Source organism: Camelus bactrianus, chromosome 20 (genome assembly GCF_048773025.1).
Source record: "Camelus bactrianus isolate YW-2024 breed Bactrian camel chromosome 20, ASM4877302v1, whole genome shotgun sequence".
Classification (NCBI taxonomy): domain Eukaryota; kingdom Metazoa; phylum Chordata; class Mammalia; order Artiodactyla; family Camelidae; genus Camelus; species Camelus bactrianus.
In genome coordinates this window covers 30,160,202-30,178,031 of record NC_133558.1, presented here as the reverse complement: position 1 = coordinate 30,178,031, position 17,830 = coordinate 30,160,202, and the positions used below count along the sequence as shown (strand labels likewise).

Here is a 17,830-nt window from a genome sequence, read left to right as displayed (position 1 = left end):
ACATTTTTTTTTTTTTAATGTCTGGGAGATAGGAAATAAAGCATTGGAATGATAGGACTTTGATGTGTAAAGAAGTTAATGTCTGAAGAAGTTAATTATCTAAATCATCAAACAAAATGTGGGCACAGGAAATAATTATTTTGAAGATACTAATGAGCTATCAGCTCATCATGTCAAGAAAGATGTTATTCACCTGTTTGATTTCAAAATTAAATAACTTGACTGTGAAAGGATGATCGTGGTTATAATAAACTAGAATTGAGACCTTTACCCTCTTACCAATAAATACTCTTGATATGAAACATTTACAGTAGGGGCACAACCTAAGAAAGCTGTGGTTTTAGTATGAATTTACTTCTGAAATGTCTCCTCTTCAGAGAGCGTTAAAGCCGGGTGGCTGAATTTGCAAAATGAAAAAGGGGCATTTACTCCAGCAGTGTCTCAGGACGCTTGGCCACAGGATAATCCCACAGAATGGCGTGCCTTCAAATCTGATACGAGTCAACTTAAATCGTAACTGTTTTTGGAGACTGGGGTTAATATGTAATCTTTGCATTTGACATTTTCTCCAGGATATCCTATCTTTGTCAGTCTTCTGCTGGGACGTGTGAAACACTTTCTGAGGTCATTGGGAAAGCCAAGTTCCTTTTTTATCATGTTGTCCTGATTCTGTAGGACTGTTCCTGGAAGCACTTGCTTTCCTGTGTTACTTTTTCCCGATCTTGGACTGGTGATGTGACTTTTTTTTTTAAACCTGAGTTCCAAATGGTGATGGCTGTTTCTTTCCCTATATTATTTGTAGAAAAAAGTACCTACTCCAAAAAAGTCATTGTGAATAAAACGGACAAATTTAGTCTTAAAAAGACTGATGGTCTCTCATAGCATTAGAATTTTGGTTTTTAGGCTCAGTTGGAGTGAAACATTTTTCCTTTTCTTTCTGTGCTCTTGCATTCTGTCTAGTGGTTTTGGCCTGGCCCTTAGGGCCCTCAGGTTGGCAGATCATTGGTCCTGCCCCAGAATGATACGGGGCCATTCAGCCCCCCAGCTAGTATGCTGCTTGTCTTAGGTCTCTGTCCTTTTGCTTCCTCAAAAGCTTCAGATGTGGCCTGTCTCAGGCAGTGGTTTTTGTAGCAGTTTGTTTTTTCTGCTTTCCTCATGGGGCCCAGTCTTTCCATCTCAGCCCTTGGTGAATAATGCTCTGGTTCAAGTTTCCTTTTGTCAGTTTTAGCCTCCATTGCCCACAGAAGTGGTCAGATTAGAGGATGTATTAAGATAAATTTGATAGCAATGTGAAGCATGAACTGAAATGCAAAGACAGGAGCTGTAAAGAGAGCTCAGCAAGAAGAGGAGGATGTAAAAACATGAAGTAGAGTTTACTTGGCTTCTTACAAATTGTAGGGTGCAGGAGTCAACGAGCTTTTGAGCTAGGCTGTCTAGTCACAGTAGTGGTGTCAGTAGTGAAAACAACTTATTTTATAAGGAAACTGGTATTCGTATTGAGTTGTATTGAGTTCTTTTAGTGAAGATATTCAAGTTTCTTAAACTTTGTGACTGAAATAAGGATGATCTAAATTTGTCATATAAAAGCTTTTAGCAGATCAAGAAAGGGAGAAAAGTTCTTGAGTTCTATTTGTAGTAATAGCTAACATTTTGTGTTGACTGTGTGCTAAGAACTGTTCTGAATACTTTGTACGTGTTCTTTTAATCTTTACAACAACCTTTAGAGTATGCGATTATCATTCCCATTTTACAGATGAGAAAACTGAAGAAGGAAGAAGTTAAGAAACTTGCCCCTAGTGTTAGTAAATTAGCAGAGCTGGGATTCTAACCTAGGCAGTCTGACTTCTGACTCCTAATTATTTTACTGTATATATAGTTTTCTCAGTACTGCTTTATTTTATTATATATTTTAAATTTGTAAATTCTTCTTTAATCTGCAAAGTATTTTTTAAAGAAAATGATAGTATTGCAAAGTTTTCATAAGCATAAAATAATAACTAACATTTATTGAGTACTGACTGTGTCCTTGAGGTAAAATCCCTGAGGCTTTTATCTGCTTTTACTACTTTAATGTTATTTTCACTAATTCTTCTTTATGGGACTGCCACATGCAATAAATAAAACGGCGTACATTAGGATTGGCATTTAGTTTTCCCTTTATACATTGGCTTAATTTTATTGGGAAAAGTCATTTTAAATTGATGAGTTATTTAACCATAAGATTATAAAATATCAGTGCTAACTTCTGATCTCCTGATTGGCTTTATTTGTATCGTTTATATTTTAGGCTTTGGTTCAAATGGGAATTAGATTATGCTATGGTTTTCTAACTTTGTATTTTACAGCTGTGCAACTGTTTCTTTAAATGAAATCCTACTTGGAACCCCAGTATATAATATAGAAAAATCCGAGTTGTTCTGGTGTTCTGGATGGACTCTTAGGGCTCCCTGGAACACATTTTGGAAAACCACTGAGCTCTATTAAAATATTTTAATGAGTTTTTTCTTCCAGTACTTATTACAAAATGTATACTGAAATGTTTATCACTCAAGTGAGTAATTTTTTGATAGCACACTTGGCTAAGCAGTTTTTTTAACCTCTTTCATTTTAATAAAGGTCACTAAGTATAAACAGATCAGATTTACATAAAACAAATCAGAAATGTAAAGTTTCTATACTTTTTGAAGTAATTTATAAGTGCTTGCATTTCCCATGCATTCTGTAAGCTTATTTCTCTTTTTTACTTAGATGAATAATACTGCAGCCAGCCCCATGTCTACTGCCACTTCAAGTAGTGGAAGAGGTACAGGGAAGTCTATCAGCTTTGCAGCAGAATTGCAGAGTATGATGTAAGTACATCTCTCTCTCACTTATTACTATTTAAATTTTATTCATGTTGATAAAAGACAACAGAAATAAGATTTATAAAACTTAACTTGGAAATTTGTACTTAATCAAGTAAAAATGGAATAGCCCGATAACATTTTAAACAACCATGTACAGAAGGGACAAATTGGTTAAAAATACTGCAATGATAATGTATTCAAAAAGTAAGTATTGGTTCATCTTTATAAAAGAATGAACAATCACAGAAACATTTTTGCTTTATTATCTGCCCAAATCTGTGTTATGGATTATTACTATTTTAGTTTTAGATAGAAAAAATTTTGAGAGTGATTATGTTCTTGGATAGTTGGAAATATTTTCCCAGAGTTCTCAGTTTTTCTCAAATGTCATAATAATCCAATGAGCCTAACTTAAATTTGTTTTCAGTTTTGATAATATGTGAAATCACTGTATTTCAGAACTTGAGAAAAAACATAGGACATCTTAAAAACACATTTAGTTTTTGAGAAATTGCAGTCATTACTATTTCTTTCCTAAGCTCTTTTCAACTTGATTTCTGGCTTTTCATTAAGTGAGACTGCATGTCTTGATTTGATGAAAGGTAGTGTATTTATTGGAAATTTCTGCTGGCACACGTTAGTCTTTCTTTCTTACTGGTTCAGGAGACAATGTTTTGCATAAGGAGGACAACACATTAGAGGTCTTCTTTTCTTATGGATACATTATTCATGACATACCCAGCAGCTTGAAAAGAACGTTTCTGTTGAAGATTTAAGTGCCTTCCTCTTGTGGGTGTAAATTGATAGCCTTCATGGTGGGTTAACTCCACTGTGTGATGGTTGTTCAGAGGAAAAATGAGTTTGAGCGTATATCTAACAATTGCTTGGTGAAGATACTTTATTTTTTATTTTATTGTATTTTTGTTTGTTTGTTTGTAAGATACTTTAAACCAAATTGAAAACATTTAGGTGATAGATTCTCAAACTTTTTGGTCTTGGGATCCTAATTATCAAAAGCCTTAATCAGCGGTTTTGATGTTAATTCTGTCTATTAATATTTATTGCTTGGAGTTTAAAACTGAGAAATCAACTGTTTATTAATTTATTTAAAAAATAATAAACCTATTATATGTTAACATAAGTAATATATGCCCTGTAAAAATAATTATATTCTAAAACCAAAAACTGGTAACACATTTTGGTAGATAAGATGAGAATAAATGTGTTAATTTAGGAGCTGTAAGAGGTAAGGCTGTGTTTTAAATTATGGAAAATTTTAAGGGTTTCTGCTTGAATACACTTGTGTATCTAAGTTTTATCATTATAGTTTATAGCTTTATACTAAGATGCTTTTATGTTTTGCTATGTTAATTATGTTTAAAAATACTAGACATATTTTAGAATGTTTATACTAAAGTGAGGAAATTAATTTTCCTGTAGAGTTGATTCATTGATTTACTTTCTATTTTTAAAAACTCTTAATTTTGAAAGTTTCAAACTCATAAAATTATTGGAATAGTCTAGTGAACCCCATGCATCCATCATCAGACAAACAATAATTGTGTTTTTTTCAGTCTTTAACCTTTCCTCCTAGTCTTCATTTATTAATTTTTGGGGGGAGGGGGAGGTACTTAGATTTATTTGTTTAATGGAGATACTGGGCATTGAACCCAGGACCTCGTGCAAGCTAAGTGGGCACTCTACTACTGAGCTCTTTACCTCCCCCCCATTTACTTTTTTTTTCTAGATGTAATATTTTAAAGCAAATCCCAGATACCATATTTCAAATTCGGTGTTATATAGTAAAACAACATATTTATTAGTAAGTAAAAAAACATGCGCCATAGCAGAAGTCAGCAAACTATGGCCATCGGTCCATAGACTGGCTGCTTGTCTTTGAAAAAGATTTTCTTGGACCACAGTCACTCATCAATTATCTATTATCTTCTCTGCTTTCATGCTACATGGTGGAGTTGAGTATTTGTGACAGAGACCATATGGCCTGTAAAGCTGAAAATATTGACTCTATGGCCCTTTACAGAAAGTTTGATGAGCCCTTGTCTATGGAAACCGCCCTCCATAAGAGGAAAGCTGTATCTTCTTTTGTCATTTATACTTAGGAGAGGTTCTACTTAGTGCATTTGATAGACTGCAGGCCACTTAAGAAAATTGAGAAAAAATAAAAGCTAAATTCAGCACTTTCTTATTAAATACTTTTGCAAACATCTTCCCAGCTAATGTGCTTAAGCTGGATTCAGAATGTGAAAGTTATTGTTGGCCACAGCTTTGGAAGAAATGTACATTTTCCTTCTATTTCAGACCTCATAGAGAGGCCACTCCTAATAGTTACATTCATCATTTATGGTCTGAAGTTATTTTTTTCTCCTTATGAATTGCTTCATAGAACAGGAAAATAGGGCCAGGATTAGGGGAATCCTTTTTAATTTACCAATATTTTCTATTGGTATAAGGTTTTCAGGCTTTTGATTATATAAAATTAGAATCAATATGCATTTGATCCTTGCTTATTTGATTTTAAATGAGAAATTGCAGACTTAAGTCTCTGTTTGTTTTATGTTGTAGGAATTTCATTCTGTGAATCTCTGCTTTTTTCTTTTCCTGCATTTTCACAGTTTTTCTGTTGCATTGTACTGCTCTGTTTTAATCCTGTGCTGCTGCTGTGTTCCCCACCCATTCACCACTAATGAGCTGTTTTTCTCTTGGCTCCCTGTCCTCTAAATAAGTAACAGTATTGTTGTGTCATTTCCAGGGGATGGTGTCACTGAAAGGGATCTAGTTGTTGAGCACAAATGAAATTGTCTTGATCTGCTATTAAATATAGACCTGGCAGCTAGTCTGTTCTCCTGTTAGAGCCTTGACAGGACTGACCATATTTCAAGAGTGGGTGATAAATACTGCTAGTGCAGCCTTCCTTAGGAAGTGCTTCTACAGATTTTAAACTAAAGGATGGGCAGTCAGACAGTTGCTACCAGGTTCTCAGCGCATCTAACTGAGCACATTTGCTGTATGCTCCTTATCATAGCTCTGTGAATAACACGTGCTGGAAAGTCCAGAGGCTTTTCATTTTTAAGTTACTGAACTGAAGTAGCCTGTGAGTTAGAAAGTGAAATCTTTTCAATCCACATTACAGGTATTTTGGCAGACTTCTTAAGAATTGAAATGCACTTCAAGGAATCTTCATTGGACTTTCTCTTATTTTACTCATTTATAAATTTCTTGCCTTGTTATATTGTACTTTTTCAGGTTTATAGCCCTGGTGATAATGTCAGGTTTCACTGTTTGGTAGTATTTAATAATTCTCATGTGACCAAATTTTTAAAAAAAAGGATTTTGTTTGTATACTGCTTATATTTTATATGAATTTTTCTAAATGAAAATTTAATCCTTATTTAAAATCCACGGATTGAAAAAAATTTTCTAAATCAGTTTTCTTTTTGTACGATAAAATTCACTCCTTTAAGTGTGCTATTCTGCAAGTTTTACATTCTTAAAAATCAACATTATTGAGCCCTTATATGGGAGGGCCTAAATGCCTTCACAATAGTCTGGCAGTAGAGAAGGGTTGTGGAGACCAATAACTGTCATGTAGTTGGATGTGAAAAATTCCATGGTAGTATCGAGGAGGGGGATATGAACTTCTGAGTGTAAACATCCTAGCTTTAGGTCTGTACCTGTAACTGCTTCCTGGAACGTCCACTGAGTAGTCTGTGAGCACTTTAAACTTAGTATGTCCAAAACTGAACTAAAAGTTTTCTCTGTAAGATTTGCTTCTTCTCTTAGGAATTTTTTTTGCAGGGGGAGGTAATTAGGTTTATTTATTTATTTAGTATTTTGTAGGAGGTATGGGGATTGAACCCAGCACCTCGTGCATGCTAAGCATGCGCTCTACCTCGTGAGCTGTACCCTCCCCCCCCTTAGGAATTTTTGGGATAAATGGCAACAATCATTTATTCATTGCTACACGAGCCTAGGGCATGGTTGTGTGTGTGGAATGGTTATCACTTGGCTGTGATTTAGCATTATGAAGTTACAAGCTGTGAAAGAATATATTCCCAGTTCTGTCCTTTCCTTGATCTGACTTTAAAAGGACTTAATCTATAAATATTTGAATTAGTAATAGATATTTATTAAACTGACACAGGGTTCCTTCAAACAGTGAGTTTTCCTGGTGCATTTAAGATTTTCAGGAAACTGGAGGAAAGAAATTCTTAAAGATAAGAAGGTCTAACATTAGCAAATTATAGTTTCAGATGCTTTAATAATACCATACTAGTGAATGCTATTATGTGTACCAGGCACTCTCCTGAGTATTTCCATATACTATTTCATTTAATCATCACCCAACCCTATGAGGAGGATACCGGTATTCCCTTTCATAGATAAGGAAACTGAGACACAAAGGTAGTAACTCACCAAAAATTGCCATTACAGTAAGTGTAAAACCTCGATTTAAGCCAGGAAGTCTTAACTCCAGAGTTCATGCTCTTGACACATTATGTTAAACTACACTGCAATCAACAAAGCTCGTTTTGATTTATAACATCTAGCTTGCAAATGAGCTTTTACCAACTTGTGTGTGACTAGTGTACTGTAATGAAGTAATAATGGGAAAGCTGAGTAATTGTTCAGTTAATTACTGTTATTAGTGATGAGGTCTAATTTTTATAATAAGTATTGCATTAGGTTGCTATGTTAAGTTGCTGTTCTCATATTATCATAGCATTTATTTCAGTTTCCTATACCTAACCACCAAATCTTTTTATGCAAGGCCATATCAGTAACCAAAAGCAAGTGTAATTTTTCATAGAAATTAAATACTGTATACTCCTTATTAGATACTTATTATTTGTGTTATTTCATAGTTTTGGATGTAAACATGGCCCTGTTGTTGAATATTGAAATGTCTCTCCTACTTTTATATTTTATCACTGGTAAATAATATTTTAATTCTTGACATTTAAATTACATTAAAATTTATGGATAAACTTATCCTTGTACTTTTTTGTGAAATGCATCTGTTTGGAATGTTTTAAGGTATACATACACTGGTTTATAAATATAGTGATAATGAAGAAGATTTTCAAGTTGTAATATAAAATTGGTCACAGTCTTTCCTGAAAGTGAGAAAATGTGCAAAAGTTGATTGAGAATATACAGGCCCTGTGTAAGTGAAAGTTTATATACTTTTTGCCTTTCAGAAATGAAATAAGGTAATGTTTAAGTTGCTAGATCCAACTGAATTAAGTGCTTGCATTGAAAGAATGTATCTTATAAATGTGAGAAAATAAAATTTTCGGTTTACATTTAAATATCTCTATCAATTATTTTATGAAAAGAAAATACCTAGGCCTTTTATTTTAGGATAGCATGCATGTAATTACCAGAGGGAAAAAACATTTTGCTCAGTCTTAGAAATGAATTCTTGAAATTCAGGGAAATGGAGTCATTTTAACAATTTGGTGAGAAAATCCTTAGCTGTGTCGGGGAAAAACAGATAAAAATTTAGAAAAATGACCAATTTGTCATTCTAAGATTGCAGTGCTGTGTGGTTGCAAGTTATTACACCAGTCAGTGGGAGCATCTGTTTGGAACGAATTTCGTGACAGAAACAAGACCTACCTGATACTCAGTTATTCATTGACTTCACTGATCTTTAGTGTTAATATTTGTATGTTAAATATTATATGATTATATAATATACTGTGTTCCTGAGTGCTTCACTAGACCCTGCTGAAGGTGTTATGTAGCATATGGTTTTTGTGTTGTATTGGCTTTCTAAAATCTGAAAACTTCTGAATTCTGAAATACATCTTTCAGATAAGGCATTGAGGATTTGTATCTATCTCATAGGGTGTACATGAAAACTAAATGAGATACCACATCAAAGCATATAGTTTTGTTCCTGGCACATAATAAACACTGTCTTGTTGTTATGATTGCATTTAGAAGAATAATTATCATCATCAACATGTTGATTTAGGAAGTTTATTATAAAAATGTTTCAAGTGCAGGGGGCAATGTTTGTAGTTTTATGGGCAGAAGTTTTATAGAGAAAAAAATTGATTTGTCTGTATAATAGTGTGCTGTTCAGTAGAACTTTCTGTAGTGATAGGAATTTCTATTTCTACGCTCTCCAGTGTGATAGCCACTAACCACATGTAGTGAGCACATTAAATGAGCTAGGCAACTGAGCAATTGAATTTTGCGTATTTTAATTAATTTAAATTTAAATAGCTACATGTAGCAAGTGGCTACCTTATTGGACAACATAGAAGAAATACAGCAAATATAAATAATACATGGAATACTACTTTTCTGGTATGCTTATATTTTTATTGAAACTGGAAAAATACATTTTAAATGTTTTTATGATTTTACTTTGTATTTGATTTATTTTGTACTCTTAACGCTGTCATTGATTTACTTTTTTACTTTTTTTTTTTTTTTTTTTTTGCTTGTCATTGTCTTATAGTTCTTTAACGATTTGGGGATGTTAATTTTTGGTTACTTTGGCAGGTCCAGTTTGATTGGGAGAGGTTTAATATCACATTCATGTTCCATTTTGTAGACAGTCTGGATAATGTTGAGGTGTGTTTCTTAAAAATGTTCTTTTGTGAATTTACATAATATATTTATACTTAGTCTTTCTGAAAATCCTATGACTGTAACTCTGAATATATTGTATTGCACTTGATTATCATACCAGTGTGTGTAACCAAATGTATAACATCATTGTGTGTTTTGGGCACTCGTTTTCAAATAACTAGATTTGCACAATTTCTGGTAGCTATAAAGTTAGCAGTATGTTATGTAGCATTTTGTCAGTTTATTTTTATTTTTAATATGCTGAGATTTTGAAAACTTATTTTTAAATGTATCAAGTTCGAGAATAATCTTTGAAAAATGTACTCGATAAAAATGGATTCTTCTATACTGAAAATATATCAGAAAGTGGTTAGTAGTTTTGGGTAGGAAATTAAAATTTCTTCTCTATGTGTTCATTCCCTCTTTACAATAAATTCTGTTGATGTAGAATGTAAACAGCTCTTAAAATTAGAACAATATGATTTTATAAAAGAGTAGTCAATTTTCAGTATAGCAGAATGGATCTTTTCAATTTTGACTATCTGTTGAGTCATAGGGTCCATGGCTGTTTTTAAGTTTGCTGAGGCACAGTTCTGATTCTAGATGTGAGACTGATAGCAGTTTTACATTACATCCAAAGAAATGGAAACTGACTTATTCTGTAATGTATTTTAATATGTCAACATACATATTAATATGTGCATGTACATATTTTTAGCATATTAAAATACATCACAAAAATATATATTAGTATGAGTATGCCTTGTGCAAATACATCTTTTTTTTGACACATCTACATTTAAACAATCTTAAGTAAAACAGCATATGCCTTTTAAAAAATACTGTAGTAATTTGGTTTTCTAACCCTCATAACATTTTTCCCTAGGACAGAATAGAATTCACAAACCACTCTTCTAGGGAAGAGCAGTGAGAACTAACCCTTCATCTCTTATCTTCGACTAACTGCTTTCTTCCTGTTTGTCTTGAAAGAACCAGGTTATGACCAGTTTTTGCCATGGCTGATAGAGTGTTACTAACCTTTTGTATCTTTCTCTATATTACATGGGTTGGTAATGAGTGTTCAGTGGGGATAACGGTATACTAGTAATATGTTTCTGCCAGTTGTGGGTTAAATCAGACTCTTTGGGCTGGCCTGGCAATCAATTAATACTTATTTCTACAACAAAAATAACATTCTTTTTTGTGTGGAATTACTTCCAAATAGCCAAACTTGGAGTACAACCCATTTCTAAGTCAAACACTATTTTTTTATTCTGTGTTTTCCAACCTAGAATTTGGGATTAACAGTGTCCTTTGTGTCTGTAGTCCTTTAGAAGGATGTGAACAGAGATAATGTGTGTTTTTAATATACAGTATGTCTTCACAGATCTGGAATTTATAATAAAATAGAAATATTTTAAAGGCTAAATTAATATAAAGGACAGTAATGCCACATATAGGTGAGTGATTAAGATAACATGATACAGTGGAAAGGGAGCCAGAAAATCTTGGTTCACTTCTGTATTGGTAGATTTTATGTTAAGAACAAAATACCTGCTCCCTCCAAAAACAAAAACAAAAACAAAAACAAAAAACGAAATAAGAAACCATGCAGATGTTATGGATAGGGGAGTTGCTGTATTAGTATTTTATTCAAAATGAAGTATCTTTTATATTAGAAGCAGTTCATATTGTTTTCTGAAAAGAAAAAAAAATCAGGAAATACAGAAAGATAATAAAGAATATTTTAAAGTAACTGAATTAGAGCACTGTAATGCTTTGGCATAATTCAGGTTTTTATTTATTACATATCATTAGCCCTTTTTCCCATGTCAGTAAATATATGGCATTACTTTTGTAGCTGCAATAGTTTGTATTCCATCATGATATCTTTAAGCAATCTTGTTAAATACATTTGGTTATTTCTGACTTTTCAGCTATACAGGTAGGATTTAATGAGCTTACTTTATATATAGAAATAGATCTCGCTCCCACCTTCCCTTCCCCCCTCTTTCCCTCCTGCCCTTCACCTGCTTCTCTCTTTCCCAAATCTGTATCTGTATCTTTGAGCATGTGACTGGATTCATTAGGAATAATTCCTTTAAGGTTTTTGATGACCTTCTATAAAGGCTTTAATGAGTTGTAATCCCTCCTATAGTATATGTATGCCTCGCCAATACTCAGTATTGGCGAGGCATACATATATAATATATACTATTTATATATACATTTATTTTATATGTTTATATTTATTTATATATAAATGTGATTTAATTTATGTATTTTAAGTATACATTATCATGAAAGAATTGTTCTAGTTTAGTTTTTAATTTAATTTTTAATCATTTAAACCTAAAAATTTAAAATAGTTATATGATAAAGAATTCTCCTATCCCTGTTGCCTGATTTTATTCATTCTCGGGTATTTTTTCGGGCTTTCTTTGTCCACGTTATAAACACATTTGAATATAATCTTATTTTTTCCTTTTTACACTTGGAGTTCCATTTTGTAGACATTCTTTTGTATTTGGTTTTTTAAAAAATGCACCTGGAGATCTCTGCATAGCAGTGTGCTTCAGAGAGAGAGAGAGAATATGTGTGTTTAATTTAAAGTTTTTCTAGCATTTTGTAGTTGAGTAACTGATGAATTCTGCAGCCTAAATAAACAAGGGACTCCTTTACTTTTCAAGGAAACTGAGGCAACTTCTAAATGAGTTACTTAAGTCACACAGATAAGCAAAAACAAGAAAATAAAAGCTATCTGTAACCTCTTACCAAGAGAGTCTGCTACCTTGAGGGGGTTGTGTGCATGCACATGCCTGACTTAATTTTTTTAAGTTGTTAGTAATTTGTAGTCACTACTGTGCTTTTTTTGGCATCCTGTTCCTTTACTGTGCTATTAGACAGTTATTTCATTGTGTGGATATCTATTGATTTTAATTCTGTTATTGAACCATTTGATTATTTCAAATTTTTCCACTGTTAGTAAAAATGATGTAATGAAATCTTAATACCTATTACCTCATATTATATATGAGAATTTTTGAGGCTTAAAAGCTTTTTTGATAGTAACTTCCTAATTTTTCCTCCAGGAAAGTTGGACTTTTTACATTTCAGTCCACAGTTATGAGAGTACCTCCCTTCCTCTCTGACATTTTAACAATGGAAATATTGTGCATTTCTTTGACTGCTTTACATTACAGCTTTCCTTTGACTACTGAGTTTGAAAATATTTTGGCCATTTATAGTTCTTCATTTGTGGATGTTTGTTCATATTCTTAGCACAGTTTTACCAAGTCCTGTGCTTTCCCATTGTTCATTAAGGGTTTTTAATATATTAAAGGCATCAAGCCTTTATTGATCATACATGGTAGTCTCCCCACAACCCCCCATACCCTCATCTTTTGTTTTCCCTAAGGTTTGTTTATAGTGATATCTTCTTAATACATGCGTTTTAATGTTTAATGTAGTTAAATCAGTCTTAAAATTCTTTATTGCCTCTACTTTGACTGAAAGTCCTACCCTCAGTTTTTGAACAAATCATCATGTACTCCTCATGTTTCAGGCTTTCAGTTTCTACAGTTTAATATTTAATCCATTGTTTTGTTGTATAGTGCCAGAGAGGGTTCTGAGTTAAAACAATTTTACTTTAAGTTGGTTTGCCAGTGGTCTCACCACCACAAATCATATAAACCTCCCTTTTCTCTCAGAATTGAAATGCTACCTTTATCAGATAAAAAATTATTGAATTTTCTGCTTTTGTCCATTGAATTGTCTATTCCTTTGCCAGCACTACATTACTTGAGTTATTATAGCTTCTTAATATGTTTTAATATTTGGTATTACAGTTTAAGGTCACCTGCATAACTTTTCTTTTTAAAATATTTCTTGTCTCTTTTCCTATTTTTATTCCTCCAGATGAATTTTTAGGAATCATTTTATCAAGTTCCAAGGCAAATTCTAAGTGCAAATTTTAAGCAGTTTCATTTTTCTTTTCTTTTTATGCTTTCTGCTCTATGCTCAAATTTCAGACATTGGTCTGTGTGATTCATTTTACTTTTAAAGTTGATTAATGAAATAATTTGACATTTAGAAAGTTTATTTGAAACAACACGGGATAGAAACTGACTAATGAGTGACTTGGTTAATAGCGTGTGATTAGAGACTCCGAAGAACGTCTCAGTTTTCCTTAATATTTGTTTTTCTTGCTTGAATGTAGACTTGTGCTGTGCCTGCAGTATGTTAACATCAGCCAGACTATCTCCTCAATTTTAAGTCATACAGTTATTGTCTTGCTTTTGAATGAAGAGCATGATTGGAAACAAAAGGCTAGTTTAGTTTTTTTATAGGTGTGTAAAACTATATTCCGACTAGTGGAATTACATACAAGGGAATCTATACCATATTTGTCACAGAGAAATACGTATTTAATATATTTGTTTTATAAATGCATGAGCTAATCTAAGTGATCAAATGGATCTTATTTTGACCATTTTAATGGAAATATTTCTGTAGTTAATTTATTATAGCACATTTATGACTGTGTATGACAGGTACAACTTAATTTTTTTAAGTGAAATTTCATTGTATATATGAGGTATTGTAGTCCACTTGTACTGTATTGATGCCCTAGGACACCATAGAGGCATAAAGTGTGCTATACTCCTGTGATAAATAGTTCTACTTTGCTTTGCTGTTTGAATTTGTATTTTTTTTTTTTTTGGTGGAGTTTTTAGGTTTTTTTCTCTCCTTTTCATCCTCTGATTTTTTTGCTGTCATTGTGCCATGATTCACCTCCCAGACCCCACTTTTTGACTGCTGCTTCCAGTCTGCTATGGAGTAGTAAATTTATTAGATTGTACATAAAATAAGAGGTTGTACTCCAGGAAAGCATTACACTGTCTTCAGAGAAAGGTCGCTTGATCTTTGGTACAAAAACTTAATATCAATTTTGAGAGTTGAGTTCACTTATTACTTCTTAGTTCTGGTTTTTGGCTGTATTTTTAAATTTTTTAAATTTATTTATTTTTTAATTGAAATGCAGTCAGTTACGACGTGTTGATTTCTAGTGTATAGCACAATGTCCCAGTCATGCATATATATACACATATATTTGTTTTCATATTCTTTTTCATTAAAGGTTATTACAAGATATTGAATGTAGTTCCAAGCTACATTTTTAATAGCTAAAATTGTCAGATAGCAGGTCAAAGTTTATTTGTAAATCCTTTGGGAATCCCTAAATCTATTTTCTCAGTGAACAATGTTAAGAATTTTAGTTAGATTGCTGGGTTAGTTCAGTAAACACAATTTTTTTACCTATAAAAAATAGTCTGGAGTAATATTTTCAGCTATGTGTAATTGTCATTAATACCATTCTGAAGTGGGCAAGACTGCTGGCTGGGATTGACAGGGACGTCGGGAAGCTTGAGAGCAGTGAAGATTTGTGATGGCAACAGTGGAGTTAGGGAGAGAAAGCTAATCAAGAATATGCTTAGTGTCGCCTAAGTTGTCAAGGGCCCCAGAGTTTATAACAGCGCTCTAACAGCAGGGCTGTATAGTTTTCTATAGCATAGCTCAGCTGCTGGGCGCAGGACTAGAAAAGAAAGATAATTGGATTGATTTAAGGATATGAAGGACAGATGTAACAAGAATATTGAAATTTGAGATGTTAGGAGTTCTGATCACTGAGACTAGGCTGGTGGGGCAGGATGGAATAGGAAGGTATGAAGGAGTTGATCAGTTTGTAGAAAAATGGGAGAAGGAGAAAGTTTAGAGATGTCAATGAAATATAAAATTAAGTGAAGCAGAAGAATTAGGTAAGAGCTGGAGGGCTAGAAAGTGTAGCAAAATAGAAACATCAGCTTGGACATCTCATCCTCCAAGAAGACTTCTCTGGCCTGTCCAGTCTTGTTAATTCCTTTCTGTGTGCTGGGGCACCTGGTACTCCACTGTTACAAATAAAGGTCTTTATTTTACTGTGTTCCAGGGATCTATATACGTGTCTATTTCTGTTCCCCACTGTAAGCTTTACGAGTACAGAGCTTGTTTTAATTTTCCTGTTTTACAGTACCTGGGACCTGTTAGGTGCCTAGGAGGTGTTGAATTTAATAGAATGCATGGGAAGTTGTGTGCATAGCCGGGTAGTGTGGTTTAGGAAGACAGTCTCCGTGGGAGTTGCTAAAGTTGAGAAGAGGTTACAAATCTTCAGCACAGAAGAGGTAGGAATTAGGAGTGTGGTTAATCTATCTGCATACTCTGTGTCCATATTAGGAATTCAGATTACTGCTTTATTTTGGGCATTCCCTGATTTTTTTTAAGGTTTTGAACACATTGTTGTCACCAATCAGGTATTTATTTTGCTTTCTTATTAACTTTAGAACGGAAGTTTCACCATTCCCATGATTCCCTTACTATATTCACTTTAGATTCTTCTTCATCTTAGTTGCATAAAAAACATTTTTTGGTGTAATATTCTATATTTTGAGTGTCTCTGATTTACTTGAAACCTTTACTGCTTCCTTAGAAAATAAACTGTATATCGTGACTGGTTTGTAGAGGGAAGGATGGTCGGTTGGAGCATACAAATCTGAGTGAGTGCCATTAGTTCTCTTTTTTGTATTACTGTGAGGTCTTTATTATTTATAAAATTCAAATAAAAATATCCATTTCCCAGGTTTCTTATGTGGATTGAATCAGATTATGTAAGTCATTTACATAGGAGATAGGTAGGTGTTCAGTGCAAATCTCTATATAAATAAATGTCTTTTAAATTAGTTTGACTTTTATAAAGTGTTACAGACAGAATTGAACCTCAGCATATTTTTGTAGGACCACCTGTCTGCCTTTATTCAAAAACAGAGGAATCTGGGTAGTATCAGTTACTTAGACTTAGTGGAAAAATCTCATGATCTTTTTATTTACTCCTGCAGAAACTGAAGAGCAGAGAAGTAAGGTGATTTTCCTTAGAATGTGTAGTAGGTTAGTTTTTCGTTTGGGGCTATGTACCTGGTCTTCTGTCAGCCCAGTTCACTTTCCCAGAGCTTGTCTGCTATAAATTAGTGTTTATTTGACTATTCCTCACTTGTTCTTCATTTTTTGAACCACCAGCACTGACTCAGTTCTGTGTTTTACTTTTGTATTCGAGATGACACCACAATATTGGACTCACTTTAAAGTGAGGAGCGAGGTATATACTTGAAGTGTTTGTATTAATTCAGAGCATAACATCTTTATGTGCCTTCATTCCTGTGATCATCTATTATAAACTTCCCTGAAAATAAAAAGCCTTCATTCATTCACACATGCCTGGGATATCTAAATTTCCTGATTAGAACCTGACATTTAGCTGACAAAGAGAGCTTATCCTTAACATTTTTTTGTTGCTTTCATGTTTTATAAGCTTCCTTTGAAAGACATGGTGACCTAATAATGACCACATTTTAGCAGCCAGACATAATTTTTACAAAGTATTCTTTGGTTCGATCCTTCGGTTTGAAGTTAGTTTTTTTTTCTCTCTCTCTCATTTCAACTCCCAACCATTAGGCTAAAGAGGTGCCACCCAGTGTAGCCAGTATGTGAACTGTTTGTCTTTTATGAGGTAAGTAGCTTGAGCCTCCAATCCCCTGCTTCCTTTGTCGAGATAGTTTCCCTGTGATGCAAGCTGAATTAAATGATGTACGTGGTGATGCACATTCTGGTGCAAACTCCTTTTCTCATTGTGGACTTGTAGTGAACAGTTCTGAGACCATCATTTTTTGGCAGACCACATTTGCTCTATGGGATTATTGAGTGCTAATGCTTTATATTTATTCATTCAACAAAGTCCTGCTGAGTGCCTACTGTTTGCTAGACAGTCTTCTAGGATCTGGGGATATAGCAGTGAATAAAACAACAACAAAAAACCCCCCAGATCTCATGGAGCTTACATTTTAGTTCTGTTAGAAATACCATTTTTATTTCTCTTTTCTCAGGAGTTCTCTTGTTTTTGTAGTAAACTGTATTTTTGCAGTTTATGGTCTTACGCACTTGAACCAGTGACTTAATTCTGTGTATCTTTACATATAGAGGTAATACTACTTAAAAAAATTAATAATTTTTTATTTAATCAACTTAATTTTTTAGTTGACTTTCCCTTTTAGGTCAAGAATTGTATTATCCACAAATAATGGTTATTTCTTTTTTTAAATCAGAACTTCCAGAACATTAATAGCTAAGAGTGAGGGTAATGGATCTTTTTACTCTGATTTTAATGGAAATGTTTTTCTATTCACTAGTAAGTATGATATTGACTCTTGGTTTAAAATGGCTTAAATCACTCTGAGGAAGTAGTTTTATTTTTCTGGATTTATAAAGAAAATGAAAGGGAGTTAAGTTTT

At 33.3% G+C, this 17,830-nt stretch overlaps 2 protein-coding genes across 6 annotated transcripts in view; one reads left to right on the top strand and one right to left on the bottom strand.

Annotated features, from left to right (window-relative positions):
* Positions 1 to 17,830, top strand: part of SUPT3H (SPT3 homolog, SAGA and STAGA complex component) — a 385,930-nt gene that overhangs the window by 9,926 nt on the left and 358,174 nt on the right. For all 4 annotated transcript variants that reach the window (XM_074348844.1, XM_074348842.1, XM_074348843.1 and 1 more), the window contains exon 2: positions 2,749 to 2,849. In XM_074348844.1, the coding sequence (XP_074204945.1) occupies positions 2,749 to 2,849 (101 nt within the window). The remainder of the gene's footprint in view (positions 1 to 2,748; positions 2,850 to 17,830) is intronic.
* RUNX2 (RUNX family transcription factor 2) overlaps positions 1 to 17,830 on the bottom strand; it is a 206,134-nt gene that overhangs the window by 165,413 nt on the left and 22,891 nt on the right. The window lies entirely within an intron of this gene.